This window comes from Oryza brachyantha, chromosome 7 (genome assembly GCF_000231095.2).
Source record: "Oryza brachyantha chromosome 7, ObraRS2, whole genome shotgun sequence".
Lineage (NCBI taxonomy): Eukaryota > Viridiplantae > Streptophyta > Magnoliopsida > Poales > Poaceae > Oryza > Oryza brachyantha.
Genome location: NC_023169.2, coordinates 17,292,245 through 17,309,802, shown reverse-complemented (window position 1 = coordinate 17,309,802; position 17,558 = coordinate 17,292,245). Strand labels below are relative to the sequence as shown.

General features: G+C 41.1%; 1 protein-coding gene and 1 long non-coding RNA gene across 2 annotated transcripts; both read left to right on the top strand.

Annotated features, from left to right (window-relative positions):
- Positions 1-4,377: 4,377 nt before the first annotated feature.
- Positions 4,378-7,529, top strand: LOC102710888 (probable mediator of RNA polymerase II transcription subunit 26b). Its single transcript, XM_015838994.2, has 9 exons — positions 4,378-5,245; positions 5,327-5,395; positions 5,488-5,570; positions 5,653-5,705; positions 5,803-5,924; positions 6,007-6,052; positions 6,145-6,446; positions 6,532-6,673; positions 6,891-7,529. The coding sequence occupies exons 1-9, from the start codon at positions 4,892-4,894 to the stop codon at positions 7,019-7,021; spliced, it is 1,302 nt and encodes a 433-aa protein (XP_015694480.2). The 5' UTR covers positions 4,378-4,891; the 3' UTR covers positions 7,022-7,529.
- A 622-nt stretch (positions 7,530-8,151) lies between these two features.
- Positions 8,152-9,678, top strand: LOC121054940. Its single transcript, XR_005812185.1, has 2 exons — positions 8,152-8,657; positions 8,750-9,678. It is a non-coding gene; the product is annotated as an uncharacterized LOC121054940 (long non-coding RNA).
- The last annotated feature ends 7,880 nt before the right edge of the window (positions 9,679-17,558 follow it).

Genomic DNA, 17,558 nt, shown 5'->3' with positions numbered 1-17,558 from the left:
ACCTAAAAGCCAAAATTTAAAGATCAGAATTTGAAGTTTTCATCCCAGCTTATTAAAGGGTTTAGTATTATATCACTAAAAATATATATATAAGAGCTTTATTCATAAATTATTTTTATTTATAAATATTATATTCGTCACTTTTGCAAACGATCCCCCCCCTGGTTTAAATGCATTCCGGCGGATCACGCGTGCGGTGGTAGTGTAGCAGGAGTACCGGATTCTACGAACACACTCAAGTGAGGAGTATATCCATTAGTACTGCCGAACTGCTGTCAAGCAGAAATGAACAGTACTGCCACCAGTTTTATCATTTATGTTATTTTGGGTAATATTCGAGTAAAAATTTTAAAACATTTACTATTAATAATTTTGAAAACATTTAGTTTCAAGATATCAGAACTAACATTTACTTATAGGCTAGCACTAATAAATACTTCAATGAAAGTGCAAGGTTATTTAATTATAATATATATCATGATACAATATTACATTTAAATATAAGTTTTTTACCGTGACAATGTTCAAAATAATAGAAATTATTAAACTGGAGGAAGTTTTATATACTGCTGTAATGAGCAGTTTATTTTTAAACTTTTAACAAACATATATATATATATATATATAAATTTTATTTACAAGTTATTTTAAAATTATTAATAGGCTATTCCGCGCTGTGTAGTGCTGCTTGGATTCCAGCTCCACCGAAAGAGATGTTCGTGGTCCCATGGCAACCACGTGGTCGACACGCACGTCCTTTGGTTTATTTTTAACGTGTTCCATGTTATCATTCCTAAGGTTTACATACCGCTATATAAATCAATAGTAGCCGACCGTAAGCACACTACTAGCATGAATATGCTTTGCGTTTTTCATATTCGACACAGTTGATTTTTGATTTTTGGGTTTAACTTGAATTATTCGTTTAAATCATAAAATTTATATTTATTCCTAAGGTTTACGTACCGCTATATAAATCAATAATAACCGACCATAAGCACAATACTAGCATGAATACACTTTGCGTTTTTCATATTCGACACTTTTGGGTTTAACTTGAATTATTCGTTTAAATCATAAAATTTATATTTATGAGATGTTTTATTATGATTTAATTTATTACTAAAGGGAATTTAAGAAGAATAATTTATAATCTTGTATATTAGGACAAATTTTTGAGTAGAATGAATAATTAAACAACACTGTAATACAAGTGCTTTGTGTTCCCGATTCACTCAGGATAATAAATAGTGTTTACAGGACAGCGGTCGTCTCAGCACTCGCTACAGTAGCAGTGGGAGTTGACGCTACGTCATCATTAAAGATACCATCAAGAATGTATAGTTTTATGGTATATGTATCAATACTGTAAACTAGTTAATCGAGTTAGATGGGTTTTATGAGGATAAAACTTCTCTCTCATCTCATGAAACTCTCTCATTTAATGACCCTGTCAAGTCAGTAATTTTATTTATATGCCATCCTATTTAATATACATGATACCCATGAAACATGCATTGAGATTAGGCTAAGGTTATCGTATCAGATAACACAATAAAGAAAAATTGAGAAGAAAAGAAAATTGTAGTAGGATCATACCATCCCGATTAAAAGTAAACTATAGTGGGATCATAAGACCGATGAGGTGGTCTTCAGGAGACCATAGCGAATGGCGAGTTCATTTGTTAACTTATCTCCCATAATCGTGCATAGTTATGAGCATCCTGAGTGCAAGATCGTGTTTGCATTTCAATTTTTAAGTAAAAATGGAATGAGATAACAACTCTTTAGGTGCGCCTAGATCTCTATTTACACTCGTAGGTATATGTCTCTGCATATGTCACTAATTTGTTCGTATTTGCTTTGTTAATATGTTACAAAGTTATTATTCGTAATACATTACGATCAAATTTATTTTAAATTTGAGATTTTTAAATATTGTTATTGGAACCTCGATATTCGTTGTGCAGACAACAATACACTACCTATATACGGGTATAAGAGGCTCTGACCCCTACATGTTGTATCTATGGAAAAAGTAGAAAGGGGAAGAAGAAGAAAGTAAAAAGAAGATAACCAAACTATATCATTCGGTTTTTGGATCTGCCGTTACCGCTACAAACCCACTGTTCGCTAATTATTATCTTGATAGTAGCCAGCTACCACTCTTCTTCCTAAATAATAGGTAAAATATAAGTAATACTAGAAAAATATTTGGTCTTTCTAAATTCGAAGTAGTAGTAGCTATTTTGATAAGATTTGCTCATTCTAATACCAGAAATTGTTAGGTTTTAAGTAGCCACGTTTTAAATGGGAGGGGGTAACTACCCCCAAAACATAGTTGACTACGCGGAGACAGCGAACACCTGGCAGGCTGGCGCGCACACGCGTCCGTCTGTCCGTGTTTGACCGTGTCGTCCGTCACACGCGCCTCCGGCGAGCCACACCGGTCGGCGGCGAGACCACACGCCGCCGCTGCCGGCAGCCGTACGTGGGGAGGAGTAGCCGCCCAACCAAAAAAGCTGCTGCTGTTCTCCCTCTCTGTGATGATGGAGGAGGGAGAGATGGGAGGTGAGGTGAGGTGACGGTCACGGGGTCAACCTAGAAAACGGCCCAAATTTGACATCGCTCGGCAGTAATAATTGGAGTACACTGCTACAGTCGGGGGCCTGCAACTTCTGCCACTGCTCTCTTCCTTGCTACTAGCAGGCTCTGTTCCTTGTCCTGTAAATATGAAAGATGCGTCTCTTTCTAACTTTTTGGGAGCCACTTAATAGCATGAAGAATGAAATTAACGATAATTAGAATTTAATTTAGAAAGATGAGATGATCTTTTATATATAACATTTTTTTAAAAATGTAGGTAATTTGGTAAACACGTACGTAAAAAACCGAGAAAAAAAAAATCGATAATAGGTTGTGTTAAACATAAAGTTGAGAGTAATAGAGTACTACTCCCTCCGTTTTATAATATAACATGTTTGATTTTTTTACTTAAACGTTTGATCATTCGTCTTATTTGAAAATTTATAGAAATATTATTTATTTTGTTTGTGATTTACTTTATTATTAAAAGGACTTTAAGCACGACATGTCATTTTTTATATTCGTACTAAATTTTTAAATAATACGATGGTCAAACGTTACGACTAAAAAAGTCAAACATGATAATTCGGTAGTTTCCATTTCTTTTGGCACTGTTGTTAGTTTCTTATTCCGTCCAATTTAACATGTTTGACTAGCTGCTACCAAATTTCTTTTTACTAGTTGGTACTTTCCATTGACCTGTATTACTGCAAGAGGAGAAGTCAAGAGATCAAAACTAACCAAGCACATGATGCAGGAAACTACTAACGACTGGTATTAATCGCAATATGGTACATTTAATAGTTGGTTATGGATGTATGAAAAGCACGTGTTTGCTCTGCTCGATACACGGTGGTCCTCCATGTAGTACTGAGCCAACCAAAATGGAATAATATTAACACACTCTAGTTGTTAACAACTCGAATATGATTTATTTATTCCTTCTCAAATATATGAGATTAAATGCTGCATTTACATCGTAATGGACATGAAACTATTGTAGAGTGAATTTGAATAATACAATTGCTTTCTTCTTGTGTGCTTGTAGCAACAATGCTGTTGTACAGGAAATGATTGGTCTGGAATGATTCGATGTTATTTAATTTCCGTATCACAAGTTTTTATTTATAAGAAAACAATAATTTCATTTCAAAGATTACTAAAATTTATCATAACGATAACGATAACTAAAACAAAACCGACTACACAATTTTATACTTACACTTATCATCAATGGCTAACTTAGATGGACAAATCTTTATAAGCAGAAATTCCTAATTTGCTACGTGGACAACAACTAACCAGCCGGGCAATAACGATATAGAGCAGATTCCAACAAGTGGTAAAGCTACCCACTAACTAGAAAGGAGCAAATATATTCCATTGCGAATGTTTGCTACTAAAAAGTCTAATTTGTATGCGGTCGTGTGGACTTTCTGCATGTGTCACCTCGATCAGATGTTTCTTTTATTTCATAATTTTTATATATATAGTTTAGATACCTAAAGTAGTTTATGTGTATAAAGTTTATATACGTTCGCGCGCTGTACGTTATCTGTTTACTACTCCCTCTCCCATGCCTCCTAGTGGTTTTCCCACAAATTGATCTGCAATCCGTGTGTGCACATAGCAATTTCGCGAAGGACCAGGCCGGGCGAGCTGGTATCAAGCTGAAGCAAGTCAAAAAAAGAAAAAAAAAACACACACGCACCGATACCATCACGATAATCGCTAGGGCCACACGGGGTGACGCACCCGGGTTGTCCCCGTCCACGGCGCTCGAGATTGCGGCTCGTAGTAATCTGCGAGCAATCGCAACTACCACCACCACCACGCTGCGCACTTCCCTCCCCCTTGGCTGGCAATTTGGCGTCTCTCTCTCTCTCTTCTCCTCTCTCTCCGTGGTGGGGTGAGCTCGCGAGAGGGATTGGATGGATGGATGGATAGATAGGCACAGCGGGTAGACGCGACAAGGATCAGAATTAGTCACGCACCGAGGAACACCAAGAGAAAAAGAAAAAGAAAGAAGAGAGAAAGATTTCTTCTCTCTTTGCCTTTTTTTTCTTTCTTGTGGTTGCGTTTTTCCAAATCCTGCGTGCGTTCTTGGCGTCGCGGAGTGGCAATCTGTGGTTTTGGGGTGGGTGGGATTGAGTTTTGTAACGGAAGAACAGAATCAAATCGAATCGAAAATGAATGTGAATTAATCTGTGGTGGTGGAGGAGAGAAAAAAGGGAGAAAAGATCGGTTTTTGATTGGAGGGAGGAGGACGGATCGGTCGGCGGCGATCGGTCGCCGGCGGCCGGCGATGGCGCCGTCGTCGATGGACTACTGGCTCGGCTTCTTCCGGGGCGCCGGGGACAACATCTTCGACGCCATCGACGCGGCCATCACCGTCGCGGCGTCCGACCACCCCGCCGCGCTCCGGTCGAGGCGCGACGCCATCGCCGAGCGCCTCTACACGGCGCACCTGGCCTCCCGCGCGCCCGGCGCGCCGCCGCAGCTCCCCCACCCCGAGGGCGCCGCCAGCGTCCCTAGCCTCTGTAGCTCCGACCGCGCCGAGGTCATCACCGACGACGGCGGCGTCGTCCCTCGCCGCGAGGACCCCGTCGCCGCCGAGACCGAGCGCATCAAGGCCGTCCTCCTCAACGACCAAGAAAAGGTCCTCCTCCTCCTCCTCCCTCCTCTCTCTCCCTCCCTCCGCCGTCCGTACTGAATCTCTTCTTCTGCCATGTTGCTGCAGTCGGAGGCGGCGTTGCTCGAGCTGCTCCAGCGACTCCAGCAGCTGGAGCTCACGGTGGACACCTTGACGGTCAGACAACCACCACCGCATCCATTGATCAATCCGTCCATACCAAACCAGTTCTTGGTGTTGACTAGTGTTCATGTGGACTCGCCCTGCAGGTCACTGAGATTGGCAAGGCGGTGAGCAGCTACCGGAAGCACAGCTCCAAGCCGATTCGCCACCTTGTTCGATTGCTCATCGAGTATGGGTTGTTTGTATTACATTTTTCTGTCATTCTTAGTGATTTGCATCATCGTTATTAACATGTTTGTTGTGAATTGCAGAGGTTGGAAGTGCATAGTTGATGAGTGGATGAGCAGCCGAGACGCCATTGTAGGTAGGAAGCAAGCAAGGACACTTCCATCATTTTAATTAAGCATCTGCCTGATATGATTTAGGAGAGAATTAATTAAGCATGCTGCACGAATACGCAGATCACACCCCTCAGTCCATGCATCCGTCCGGCTTGGAGCGGCATGATCGAGGTCTCACTTCCCCTTCCATGGATGACGGCGCTCTCTTCGCAACACCGAGCACTTCCATCCGTCTGTCTGAGGTAATTGCGATTGTGGGGATTTCCATCTGAAATCATATCTGGTTGGTATGATCTGACACAGCACCTTCTGAGTGTTACTCAGGAAAACCAAGGTTCCAAGTTCTTTGATGGAACGGATGATGATGGAAGTAAGTGATCTCCTTGGATCACCGTTGTTATGGCTGTTGGCTTTCACGTTAGTTTTTGACATCTTGATTTTCTTTTTATGGACTATCTGTAGGCATGAAAAGCAACAGCGGGAAGGATAATAGCCGGATGTACACTAGGAATCAAGAACCAGCTAGAAGGCCGCTGCCGCCAATGACACAGCAATATGATCCAGACCAGAGCTGGAAGCAAGAACAATCTGCAATGAGGCAGTCAAGACCACAGGAACTAAGCAATGGGCAGACGAGAGAGCAATTCATCGCAACGATGCTTGCAAGGCCCTCGAATCCTGAGCCTGTTCCTGGGAGAACACAACCGAGGCCTAAGCAGCATCAAGATGCCTCACCAGCTCAAGGCAAATCGTTGCCATTTGATGTGAGCATATTGCTCTATTATATACAAGCGTGTTTGGTTGATGCGAATGCTTTTTTGAGGTGTGAATTCTTTTCTTGGGCTGTAGAAACCGGCGAGCCATCACGATGAAAATTCAGTTCGGGCAAAACTAGAGCTCGCGAAGAATGCAAAGCTAGAGCTCTCAAATAATGCAAAGCTAGAGGTGACAAAGAGAAAACTTCAGGAAGGCTACCAAGAATTTGATAACGGTATGTGTTCCACCATGAAATTAGGTCTATTATATCTCTTGTTGCAACATCAACTGGTTCCTGATATCCTGATCATGAAATATGTTAACTTGAACCTCAATATCCTGTCCTTTGCTCCGAATGTTATAGTGCTACTACTTTTTGATGATTTTCAAGTTTCATTGCTTTGAGTTCTATATGTGATGAGTCATGCTGCCATATTTTTGTGTCAATGCAGCCAAGAAGCTGAGAACTGTACAAGTGGTGGATCCACAAAATCTGCCCAAGCAAGGGAACCGTAATTGGCAGCCTAATGGCAAGCCCAGGAATAACAGCAACCTCAACAACAACCGGAATTGGTCAAGATGAGGCACCAATTCTATTCAGAATCAAGTGATGATCATAGACTACCATCTTCGAATTCCATTGAAATTGTCTTCCTCTTTTCGGCGCTTCTTCGGCGAAAATTTAGTCCGGCCAAGTACATAAACAACAATAAGTCTTTCTTTCAAAACTGCTTCCAGTGCCAACACAAACACTTGTTGAGAGCTGTGTTGCTGATATGCACACTCTTTTTAACGTTGGGTCATGATGGCTTGGTTTTCATAGTGTTTTTGTCAAACTTTGTAAAGATAGTGCTACTACCAATCCGAGATGAGTGAGTTTCTGCAATACCGATTCTGATCTTGATCTCCTACAAAATTTGCTGTTTGGGTTTTCCTCGGTTGAAATGCAATTGTTTTCTATTCTGCCATCGGAATGAGGATGCTTGCTGCCTACTTTGGGTCTCTGCACCCTGCTTTTCAGGCTCAAAGACCTTTTCTGGTCTGTCTTTTCACTGAATTCAGCGTAGCTTGTCCCCTGGACTGCAATGCCAATGTACCATGGCCTCAAGTGATGATGTCTCTTGGTAAATCCAAAGTTCTGCATAATACTCTTGCTGTGAACTTGCATATGGTCAAAATTACATAATGCGATTATTAGTACAAATCTCAACTATGTCGAACACGACCTACCTAGCTGATAAGAACAGGATACTTCTTGGAAGGAAACTTGCACCTACCCTGGGTCCAAACTAGTGACATTGGACTGCTGAATTAGGCTAATTGAACAGGTCAAGATGGTTGTGCTTGTCCAATTTCCAGGTTCAAGTTCAGAGTTGGGATGATGACGATGAACCAGCTTTGTGTGAACACTATAAACTATGGTGCGGCTGTTTTTTGACCAAATTTTTTTTTATAAAAAAAATAACTCCCAAGAAAATCAGATCACTCATGCAGTCATGCCTTTGCTTCGGGGAGCTCGAGCCGTTCCCACTCACGAGCAGTGGTGCCTCGACGGGTCACTGTCGGGTGGGGCCCACCTAGTCGGCGGTTGTGCTGGCCCCACTGTCAGTGACACGGGCTGGTGCGTGGCTGTGCCACGTCGGGGGCGCTTTCGCCGAGGGCTTTAAATATGGAGGGAATGGACAGCATTGGGGGCCTCTGTTCGCTGGAAAATTTAAATATTTGCCAATCTTATGTTTACATGCTCCTCAATACCAGATATATATATATATATATATGTCATCGTAAGCTCTTAATTTTATGTCACTTTTCTGAAACTGGCGTACCACCTTGGCGCGCCAGCGTGGAGAGGACACGCGAAAAGACTAACCTATCCCTGTGAGAGCGGCTAAACCCTAGGAAGGAAAATATCGATCTCATCCCTCTCAGTCCGGTCGCCGCCCGTGCGAGAGAGCGACGAGGACGCGCATCGCCGCCGAAGCTGGAAATCGTGCTTCGCCGCCGAAGCTGGAAGCCGCGCGTCGCCGCCGAAGCTGCCTGCCGCCGCCAGCCGCCCACGAAGCTGCCTGCCGCCGAAGCTGGAAGCCTGAAGCCGCGCATCGCCGTCTGCCGTCCGGGCGCCGCGCGTCGCCACCTCCCGTCCGGGCGCCCATCCGCACGCCGGCGGTGACCTGGCCGGCCTCTACGTCCACTGAATGGGCCGGCCGCCCTCCCTCACTGTAAGCAGTCCATCTCCTTTATCTCTTTTTCTTCTTCTTCTCCCATTTTCATTTTTATTTTTAGTAGCTTACTTTTTTTTTTCTCTTTGTAGCTTTGGAAACTGGTTGTTGTTCCTGTTTGGTAAGTTATTTACAGAGATTTTCTAGTGACGAATCCGTCGGATTGCCCTGCTTGGTAAGTTAAAATTTTTCTGGCCCCTGTGTTGCATGTATGTGGAGTTAGATATCTTCTAACTCCAAACTTTTGGGGTTCTTTTTGTCAGGATCGATCCTAGCAATACATTTAGAGTTGTTGTTAAGTGTGCTCGGTATGTAGCAAATCTAGAGTATGTATTGATTAATATGGCAAAGCAAGAGCATGACTGGTGGATTGATAGATGCAAGAGCATGACCGGTGGATTGAACAATTATATTCTTTCATATGTTCTTTTTCAAACTGAACCTAGCCTTTGTACTATTACTTACACCCATCACACATAACAGAAGGTTGGCACTAGATTCTATTCAAAGCACTTGTAACACCAGTTCATGAAGCAGTAGCAGTGCAACCACATAAGAAGCTTACACCCAGGAAGAAACTAGCTAGCAAGAAGAAGGAAAATGCTTCACCAACTAAGCTACTGAACTGAAAGTGCAGGCCAATTCTGGAGATATTTTGTGATGAATGTGGCCTTGTATGGTGCTATGAAGCTTTTTTGGAAGTGACTTGAATATGACGGTGTCTAGGATGTCTTATTTGTTATGTGAAGTGTTGTAATGAACTGAAGCAGTATGTGACATGGTGCTATGAAGCTCTTTTTGGAAGTGAATTTAATTTGATGGTGCCTAGTATGGCTTGTTTTGTTATGTAATATAGTGTAATGAACTCAATCAATATGTGACATGTTGCTGAGGTATTTCTATTTTATTGCTTTTGTATATTTGTGTGGCCTTGTCTGTGACAAGATCAAACTTATGTTGAACTATTTGTGTATGACTTATTATGGGATATGATTAACCTGATGAATATGGTGTTCAATTAGTCAATTATGCTTAATTTCTTTGTGCATGTGTGTGGAGTTGATGATGAGATAGTACCCATATGTGTTTTAACCCAGTGTGCTAGTCTATGTTATTTTTATGTTTAAATTATTATGAATCTGCATAAATATTTGTTTTGTTGGGCCAAAAGCAGAGTTATACGTTCAGGTCTTCATTTGTTCACAGGGGTAAGAATGGTCATTTCGCATGCTCTCTCCATCCTGGCGCGCTGACAGGGAGTGCTAGTTCAACAAAAATGGTATAAAATTAAGAGTTAGCTTCTCTCTGGTGACGTATCTGTAGGAGCAAATACAAAAGTGATATTTACAGAGCATGTAAATTTAACAGTGGTAAATAGTTAAATTTCACCTCTTCGCAGCTTCAAAGCTCGAAGCACTTATGGTGTTGAAAGCAGCTAGGATCGTCTGTGTCCAGTTTCTCTGTAGCCATGAAAAAAATATTGCCGTTTTGCCATATACACCTTCGGTATTAAAATAACTTTATATTTTATGTACCAATACAAAATCAAAATGATTATATTATCCTTAACATTTATCCAATCTCAATATAGTTGTCTTCCACTTTATCTAATTACGACGAGCTTTTTCATTATCCTTGAAAAAGTATCTTACAGTGTGTAAAAGTTTAATATTTTTAGTTACTAAAATTTTACACTAAAATTTTTCATACCCCACGATACTTTTTAAGGATGATAATAAAAAAACATAATTCTGACACTTTTGTTCGATATTTTCACAAACTCCGATAGAACGATCATTCCAGGACCAAATTACAAATAAGAGCAGCAAACATGAGTTTATTTAGCACAAAGAAAGTAAACATTTGTAAGATGTAGATTTTATTCCCTAGGATAAGCATTTCTAGCAAATACTTATAATTTTTATTTACTTTCTCCTATGCTATCGTCTATCCTTTTATTAATGTGCACCAAATATTTGTTTCCTTAATATTATATTTTATTGTATAATCTAGGAATAAATTTATATTTGGAAACAGATGGAGTAGTATACTCCCTCCGTCCCAAAATAAACTAATCTTTTACTTTTTACCCATAATGTTTAACTCTTTGTCTTATTAAAATTTTTTTTACGATTAACATTTTTGTTTTTATTAAATGATAAACCATGAATAATACTTTACGTGTGACTAATTTTTTTTAATTTTTTAAAAACATTTTAAATAAGACGGATGATCAAACATTAGACCCGGAAACCGAAAGATTTATTTGTTTTGGGACGGAGAGAGTACACTTTAGCATATTTGCATGTATGGACAGTACAGAACTAACATATTTTAAGGTGGTGTGTAGATTGAGAAAATTTTTGGAAGAAGTGTCACGTCAAATGTTTGACCAGATATCGGAAGGGGTTTTCGGATACGAATGAAAAAACGAATTTCACGGCTAGCCTAGAAACCGCGACACGAATCTTTTGAGCCTAATTAATCCATCATTAGCACATATTGGTTACTATAGCACTTATGGATAATCATGGACTAATTAGGCTCAAAAATTTCGTCTCAAGATTTTTTCCGTAACTGTGCAATTAGTATTTTTGGTTCATCTATATTTAATGCTTTTTTTAGATGTCTAAAAATTTGATGTGATGTTTTTGGAAAAAAAATTTAGAAACTTCGTAAAGAGGAGTACTACAGTACATTTCCATCCCATATAGTGCATTAACTGATTCCTCACTTCTAAAAATCAAATCCAACTGCCAAACAGTCTGTCTCAAAATCAAAATCAAGGGGTGGAGATCGTCCGCGTCATCCCCCTCACCCAGTCTACCCTACCAACGCATCCTCCCCTTCCCTCCGCCCCGGCTCCGCCCCTCACGCCGCCTCCACCGCGCCGCCGCTCCTCCACCGCCTGCGTCGCCTCCGTCGTCGTCGCCGCCGCCCTCCACACCGCCCGCGCTGCCTCCGCCCCCCGTCTACCCGGTCCGTCCTCCCCTCCCCATCGTCTGCGCCGCCACGGCCACCCCAACTGGCGCAGGCCAGATCCGGCGGATCCACCGCACCGCCCGTGCCGGCAGATCCGCGGCGCCGCCCCTCCACCGCGCGGCAGATCCGCGCCGCCCCGTCCACAGCTTCACTTCCAGCCCCTCCACCGTGCCATCCCCGCCGCCGCCGTCGCCATCCCCGCCGTTGCCGTCGCCCGGCCACTCCCGTCGACACCCCGCCATCCCCACCGGTGGTGAGCCACCCCCGCCATCCCCGCCGCCGTTGTGATTCCTATTAGTGGTTTGGTGAGTTTCTACTACGTTGCCTGAGTTTCTACTCCAATTAGGTAATTATGCATAGTAAAATCTTGACCTGCAGGCCTCTGCATGGCTCATCACATTTTGCTACCGCCCTGTTCTAGGAGGCTTGAGTCCAAGTTTGCATGTTCCTTCGTTGCTAGAAATCGCTTTCAATGCCAATACTGGAAGTCCTGTTAAGAGGCATAGGATTTAGATATTAGAACTCTCTCTCTAAAAAAGAATCCAGATATTAGAAATACATATCTGCCCCTCTTGTTTCGTAATTTGGTTCGTAATATTCCCTCCTTGCTTACTGGTTAGTATGCTCTGCTTGTGTTATGGTTCTTGCTTGGATGATCATGTACCATAAGACCTCAACTCTATATGTATACTCTGTTTTTCTCTATTAGACCAAATCCACTCTGGTCATAAAAATCACACAACTATACTTTTTGGATTTTTTATAGTGAGTACATTATCTCAATTGGGTACATCACATGGTACATACCTGTTTGGTGGAGATTGATGGATTTTATCTAATCAACGATGTTTGCACGTGGAAGATTGATGGCATATGCAAACTTTTTTTTTTCTGATTTTGAAATTGTGATGTGCTGCTCAGAAGAATTCCCCTTTTAGACTGCTGCAAAGCCCCTTTCAGTCTCTGCTGCAAAGCGGGGTATTTTCTTTGTTTTTTCTCAAACAACAATGTAGAATACCAAGCCATTCAGAAGCTATCTTGCTAATGTAAACTATCTTACCTCATTGTAAATATTGCTTCAATGATTGTATAGCTTTGTATGTTTATGGGTAAGGGCGGTAAAAGACTTCCAGTGGAAACTGCATCTTCATGGTGTGCTCTTTCCTTCTGCTCTTTAGATCTATGCACTACTCCACTTCATTATTTCTCTTGGGGTATATGTTTTTTTTCATGAATGGTTTGCATTAAGCATGATGTAGGTTTTAATGTTAGGTTACATGATGATTTTGGTGCCCCGTAAAAATTTTACGGGTAACAGGAAAGGTTAATATATAGCAGAGTTAAATTAATTTTTGCTATACTTTGGTCATGAATTTCAAATCGAAAGAACATGCATTTTTTTGATTTCTTGGTATTAAGAGAGATCCACAAGTTTTACTAATAGACTGTTTAAGATTGATTGTGAACTTTTCTTTGAACATGTGAACGTTGCTATAATGGAAGAAAGGCTTTTCGAAGCTAGACAGATCAAGCTAAATTGTACTGCATCAGAGGTACAATAAAATCCTCCCTTTTTCTCATCAATTGTCTACCTGAATTGCTTGAGCATCCTACAAATGCTTGAGCAGAATTTGACCCATATCTATGCTCTTTTCGTGAATTGGCCAGCCCATCTAGAAGTTCTTATTTTATACCTTTTGTCAGTTGCTCCAAGTGTTCAAACATCTACCACAAAATGGCTTAGCTTGTGTCATGTATATTCTCTCTCCTGAGATTCATCATATCATGTCTGTTAGCAGGACGACTTAAGCAGTTAACATCTTATGGATTTGGGTACACAATCTCTTCAGATAACATGAACTCTCAACCTTTCCCAGAATTTAGCAATCTCTCTGTTGCAAAGGTAGTTATTACTAATTGGTAGCTTGTAGATTATAGGTCGGTCATGCATTTGAAGATTTAGCGTCATATAACTTGTTAAAGTTCTGGACTTCTGGCTTCAGAATATCCATCTAGCTATGATGCAGAGTTTCAGATAATATTAGTGTCAACCTTGAGAGTTCCATAAGAACAGTAGTTTTTTTCTTTGTCAAAATGAAATGATAATAATCTCCCAACCTTGAATAGTATTTTCAGTTTGCACAGTTTTGGAAGTAGAGTGGACATACTGTCAATTTTGCTATTTTAAACAAAAGGAGCATTGCTATGCAACAGATAAGTCATTTTTTGTAACATAAAAGATGGACCTAAATATATAACTGTTTTATTTTTTTTTCATTACTCTGCTTCGGAGCAAATGGCATTTTTCCTCATCTTGTTTTATTTGTGCAGTGATCAATTATACTATCTTCTTTATTTTGTTGCAGTGCCCTATTGTTGTTAAGGGTGTCAGTAGTGTTGTGTGGATGGTTGTTCAATTGAACAATTAGGATAGAAGTATAAGACACCCGACTACAGTCATTAGCAATATCCATGTTAGGATCAATTAACTAGCTAGGAGCTAATTAACCCTGCCTTATTTTGATATTATGCATGTATATCCAATATACATACTTTGTGGTGATACAGACTAATTAAGATCATCAATGATCTGACCTAGCACCAGCAAATTAAGGTTTTGGTGATTAACGAATCTCTGATAAATGATGGTGTATCATGAACAAGGACGCGACAACGTCTTAACTTAATAGGAGCATAGCAAGACATCTCCCCCACAGAGAGGTAGCTAGGTATACGGTGGGACGGAACAGAATCACAGATGCAGCAGCCAGCAGCCGTGAGATTGAGAGGGCTCGCCGGCTGGCCGCTCTCGAAAGGAGGAGCCGCGGGAGGGAGAGGGAAGCTGGGGACCTAGTGGAGTGGCAGGAGCCGCGGGAGGAGGGTTATTTCAATACTTCCCTCCCGTGGCTCCCGCCACTCTGCCAGGTTCCCTCTTCCTCCCGCGGCTCCTCTCGAGAGCGGCCAGCCGGCAAGCCCTCTCAATCTTGCGGCTGCTGGCTGCTGCATCTGTGATTCTGTTCTGTCCCACCGTATACCTAGCTACCTCTCTGTGGGGGAGATGTCTTGCTATGCTCCTATTAAGTTAAGACGCTGTCGCGTCCCTGTTCATGATACACCGTCATTTATCAGAGATTCATTAATCACCAAAACCTTAATTTACTGGTGCTAGGTCAGATCATTGATGATCTTAATTAGTCTGTATCACCACAAAGTATATATATTGGATATACATGCATGATATCAAAATAAGGCAGGGTTAATTAGCTCCTAGCTAGTTAATTGATCCTAACATGGATAATGCTAATGACTGTAGTCGGGTGTCTTATACTTATATCCTAGTTTAGCTGCTACTTAATTGCTTGTTCTAGACATGTATTTGTGTGTTGACGAGTTATTTTTTCGTATACCGACGACCGTGTTCGACATAATTTCGTTCAAATTGGTTTGTCTCCGATATTCTGTAAGTTCGTGTTCGACTTTACCGATTTCGTTTTTGTTTTCGTATTCAAATGTAGAAGTAGAAAAGGGTTAAGATGTTTTCCGACCGTTTTTGACCACTTTCATCCCTACTCCAGAGCACGAAGAGCATCCATGGCGGCGGTGGCCCCGACAAGAGGGGAGGTACTGTCCCTCCTCCGGTCCCTCCTCCGCACGGCAAGGCAGTTCTCTGACTACAACATCCGCGAGTACACGTGCCGCCGTGCCACAGACGCTTTCCGCGAGAACCGTGCCCTCAGGGACGTGGCTGTCGCGGCAGCGGCGTACGCGGATGGGAAGAAGCAGCTGGAGGTGGCAAAGCGGCAGGCGGTGGTGTACTCTCTGTATGCCCCAAAGGCTAAGAGCATCATGGAGATGAAGCTGCAGTGATCGATGAGAGAGGTTTCGTGCCCTCTTGCTTGCTGTCCTCTTACCTAGGATTTCTGTTCTGTTTATATCATCATGTTATAGGGTTTGCGAAAAATTGGTGTTATTAGATCCGAGATGATATTACATATGCTGGATAATTGTTAGATGATATTACGTATGCTGGATAATTGTTATGACATGGTTGCTTTGAGTTCAATAAATTAGTAAACTCTACTATTCTTGTCTATTGTGTTCAACATACCATGAGTCCATGAACTGTTATCAAATTTGATGATTTGACACTTTCTTCGTTGCCAAATTGTTTATGTTCTCACTGTAGTAACTGAAGTTGCATTGGTGTGAATTGACGCACTTATTAACTGTTTGATTAAATGCCACAGCGACTGATACATCTAGTACTTAAAAACCCAAACAGGCCAAGGTTGTGCAGAGCCAGTTTGCTACTAGAGCATGCTTGCTACTTTCTTTGTCCAGGCCGACTAGAGGACGGTATCCCATCCGGACTAGACAAGTTATGAAACAGATGGTCCTAATTAATACCAAATGATACTAATTGGTATTATCTAACTGGTATAATCAGATTTTTTTGATGACAAACATGGCTTAAGTGGATAGGTAGGTTCAAACTTGTTTAGGTGAAGGTGGAGAGGCTGCCACATCCCGGAGGAACTTGAGTAGATTGGTCCCACTTAACTCAGTTTAAGGGCTTGGCAAGCATAATCGATGACGAGAAAGTAACCTTCACATATTTCTTAATGTTAACCACTCATAACCATGTCTTATTTAATTTCTCCATCTAAATTTTCAACAAGTTAATTACAATCACTTTCTATTTATTTCCATCTCTCGCCTTATTCCTTTTAGTATTTTTGAATTGTTTATTTTTTTAGGATGGAGTAAGTATTACATTCCATTTATATTTCCAGATTTCCAGTTAATGAAAGATCTTGGGTCTGTTTGAAGGAGGTTCTTTCAGCTGCAACTTTTGAAAAAACTGCTTCTGCTAGAAGCTGCCCAAACAATCACAGCTTCTGAGAATCTGTAGTTCTACAAATTCTGAAAAATGAACTAAAAATCCAGAAGCTGGGTTTAGGAGCTTTTTCAGATTCTCAGAAGCTGGCTAGCAAGCAACTGCTTCTCAGAATCTAAAGCTCCCCCATACAGACCCCTTATAATCTCCCTTGAGGACCAACTTTTAGGCCATTTTATGATATTTTTTTTCCTTTTGTTGACGTTGCTGGATTTAAACGCTGAACTGTTTCTTGCATTGTTTTTTCAATATATTCTCAGAATATACTATTCCAGCACTGCACTTTTTATTATGCTTGCCAGAAAGTATGCTTTTTCTGCAGCCAGCCGGCCACCAAATATCTGCAGAGATTGGAGATCCGATCGAGTCAATATCTGCAGCTCGTGGCGACGGAGCAGAACGCACTAGTTTGATAGAATGATAAATTGATAATGATATCGTGTTGGGAAACTCCAGCAGAAATCACGCTCATTTTCATCCTGATTAACATGGACGACACGCAATCACAATATAGTTAAAGAAAAAGAGATTTGCTCGGTCTAACAAAAATACCTCGAGTTATCGGTACTTTGAGGTACCAAATCGTTTTCTACTATTAGATCTAGCTAAGTAGGATATGCATGGTTAGATTCAACAATAAAAAACGATTTGGTACCTTAAAATATTTTTTGTTACTTTTTATTAGACTTAAAGATATTTTTTGTTACTTTTTATTGGAAAAAAAAGCATGGGAGGGATGCTGATTGATAGCTAGCTGGCCGTCGCTTTCTTTTCGGTTTTCTGTTTCGTGTTTTCGTTTTCTTTGACGAAAAATAAAAATTGGTTCTTGTGTTTTCAGAGTAGGTTGTGTGGAGAGCAACTGGTGATCCACTCTTATTGATAACAATCCCAGCTGATTTTATGTTACGGCAACTTGAATTTGGAATCAAAGCCGGACACTGAGTGCAGAAGCAACCGTTTGTGACTGTACGGAGTATAAACCAAATTAATCTTCTGTTTCATCTCAAAATTGTACCCAAATA

Coding starts and splice junctions, on each gene's coding strand:
- LOC102710888 (XM_015838994.2), top strand. CDS start 4,892: ATGGCGCCGTCGTCGATGGACTACTGGCTCGGCTTCTTCCGGGGCGCC. Junction 5,396..5,487: donor TCACGGTGGACACCTTGACG/GTCAGACAACCA, acceptor CTCGCCCTGCAG/GTCACTGAGATTGGCAAGGC. Junction 6,053..6,144: donor TGGAACGGATGATGATGGAA/GTAAGTGATCTC, acceptor GACTATCTGTAG/GCATGAAAAGCAACAGCGGG.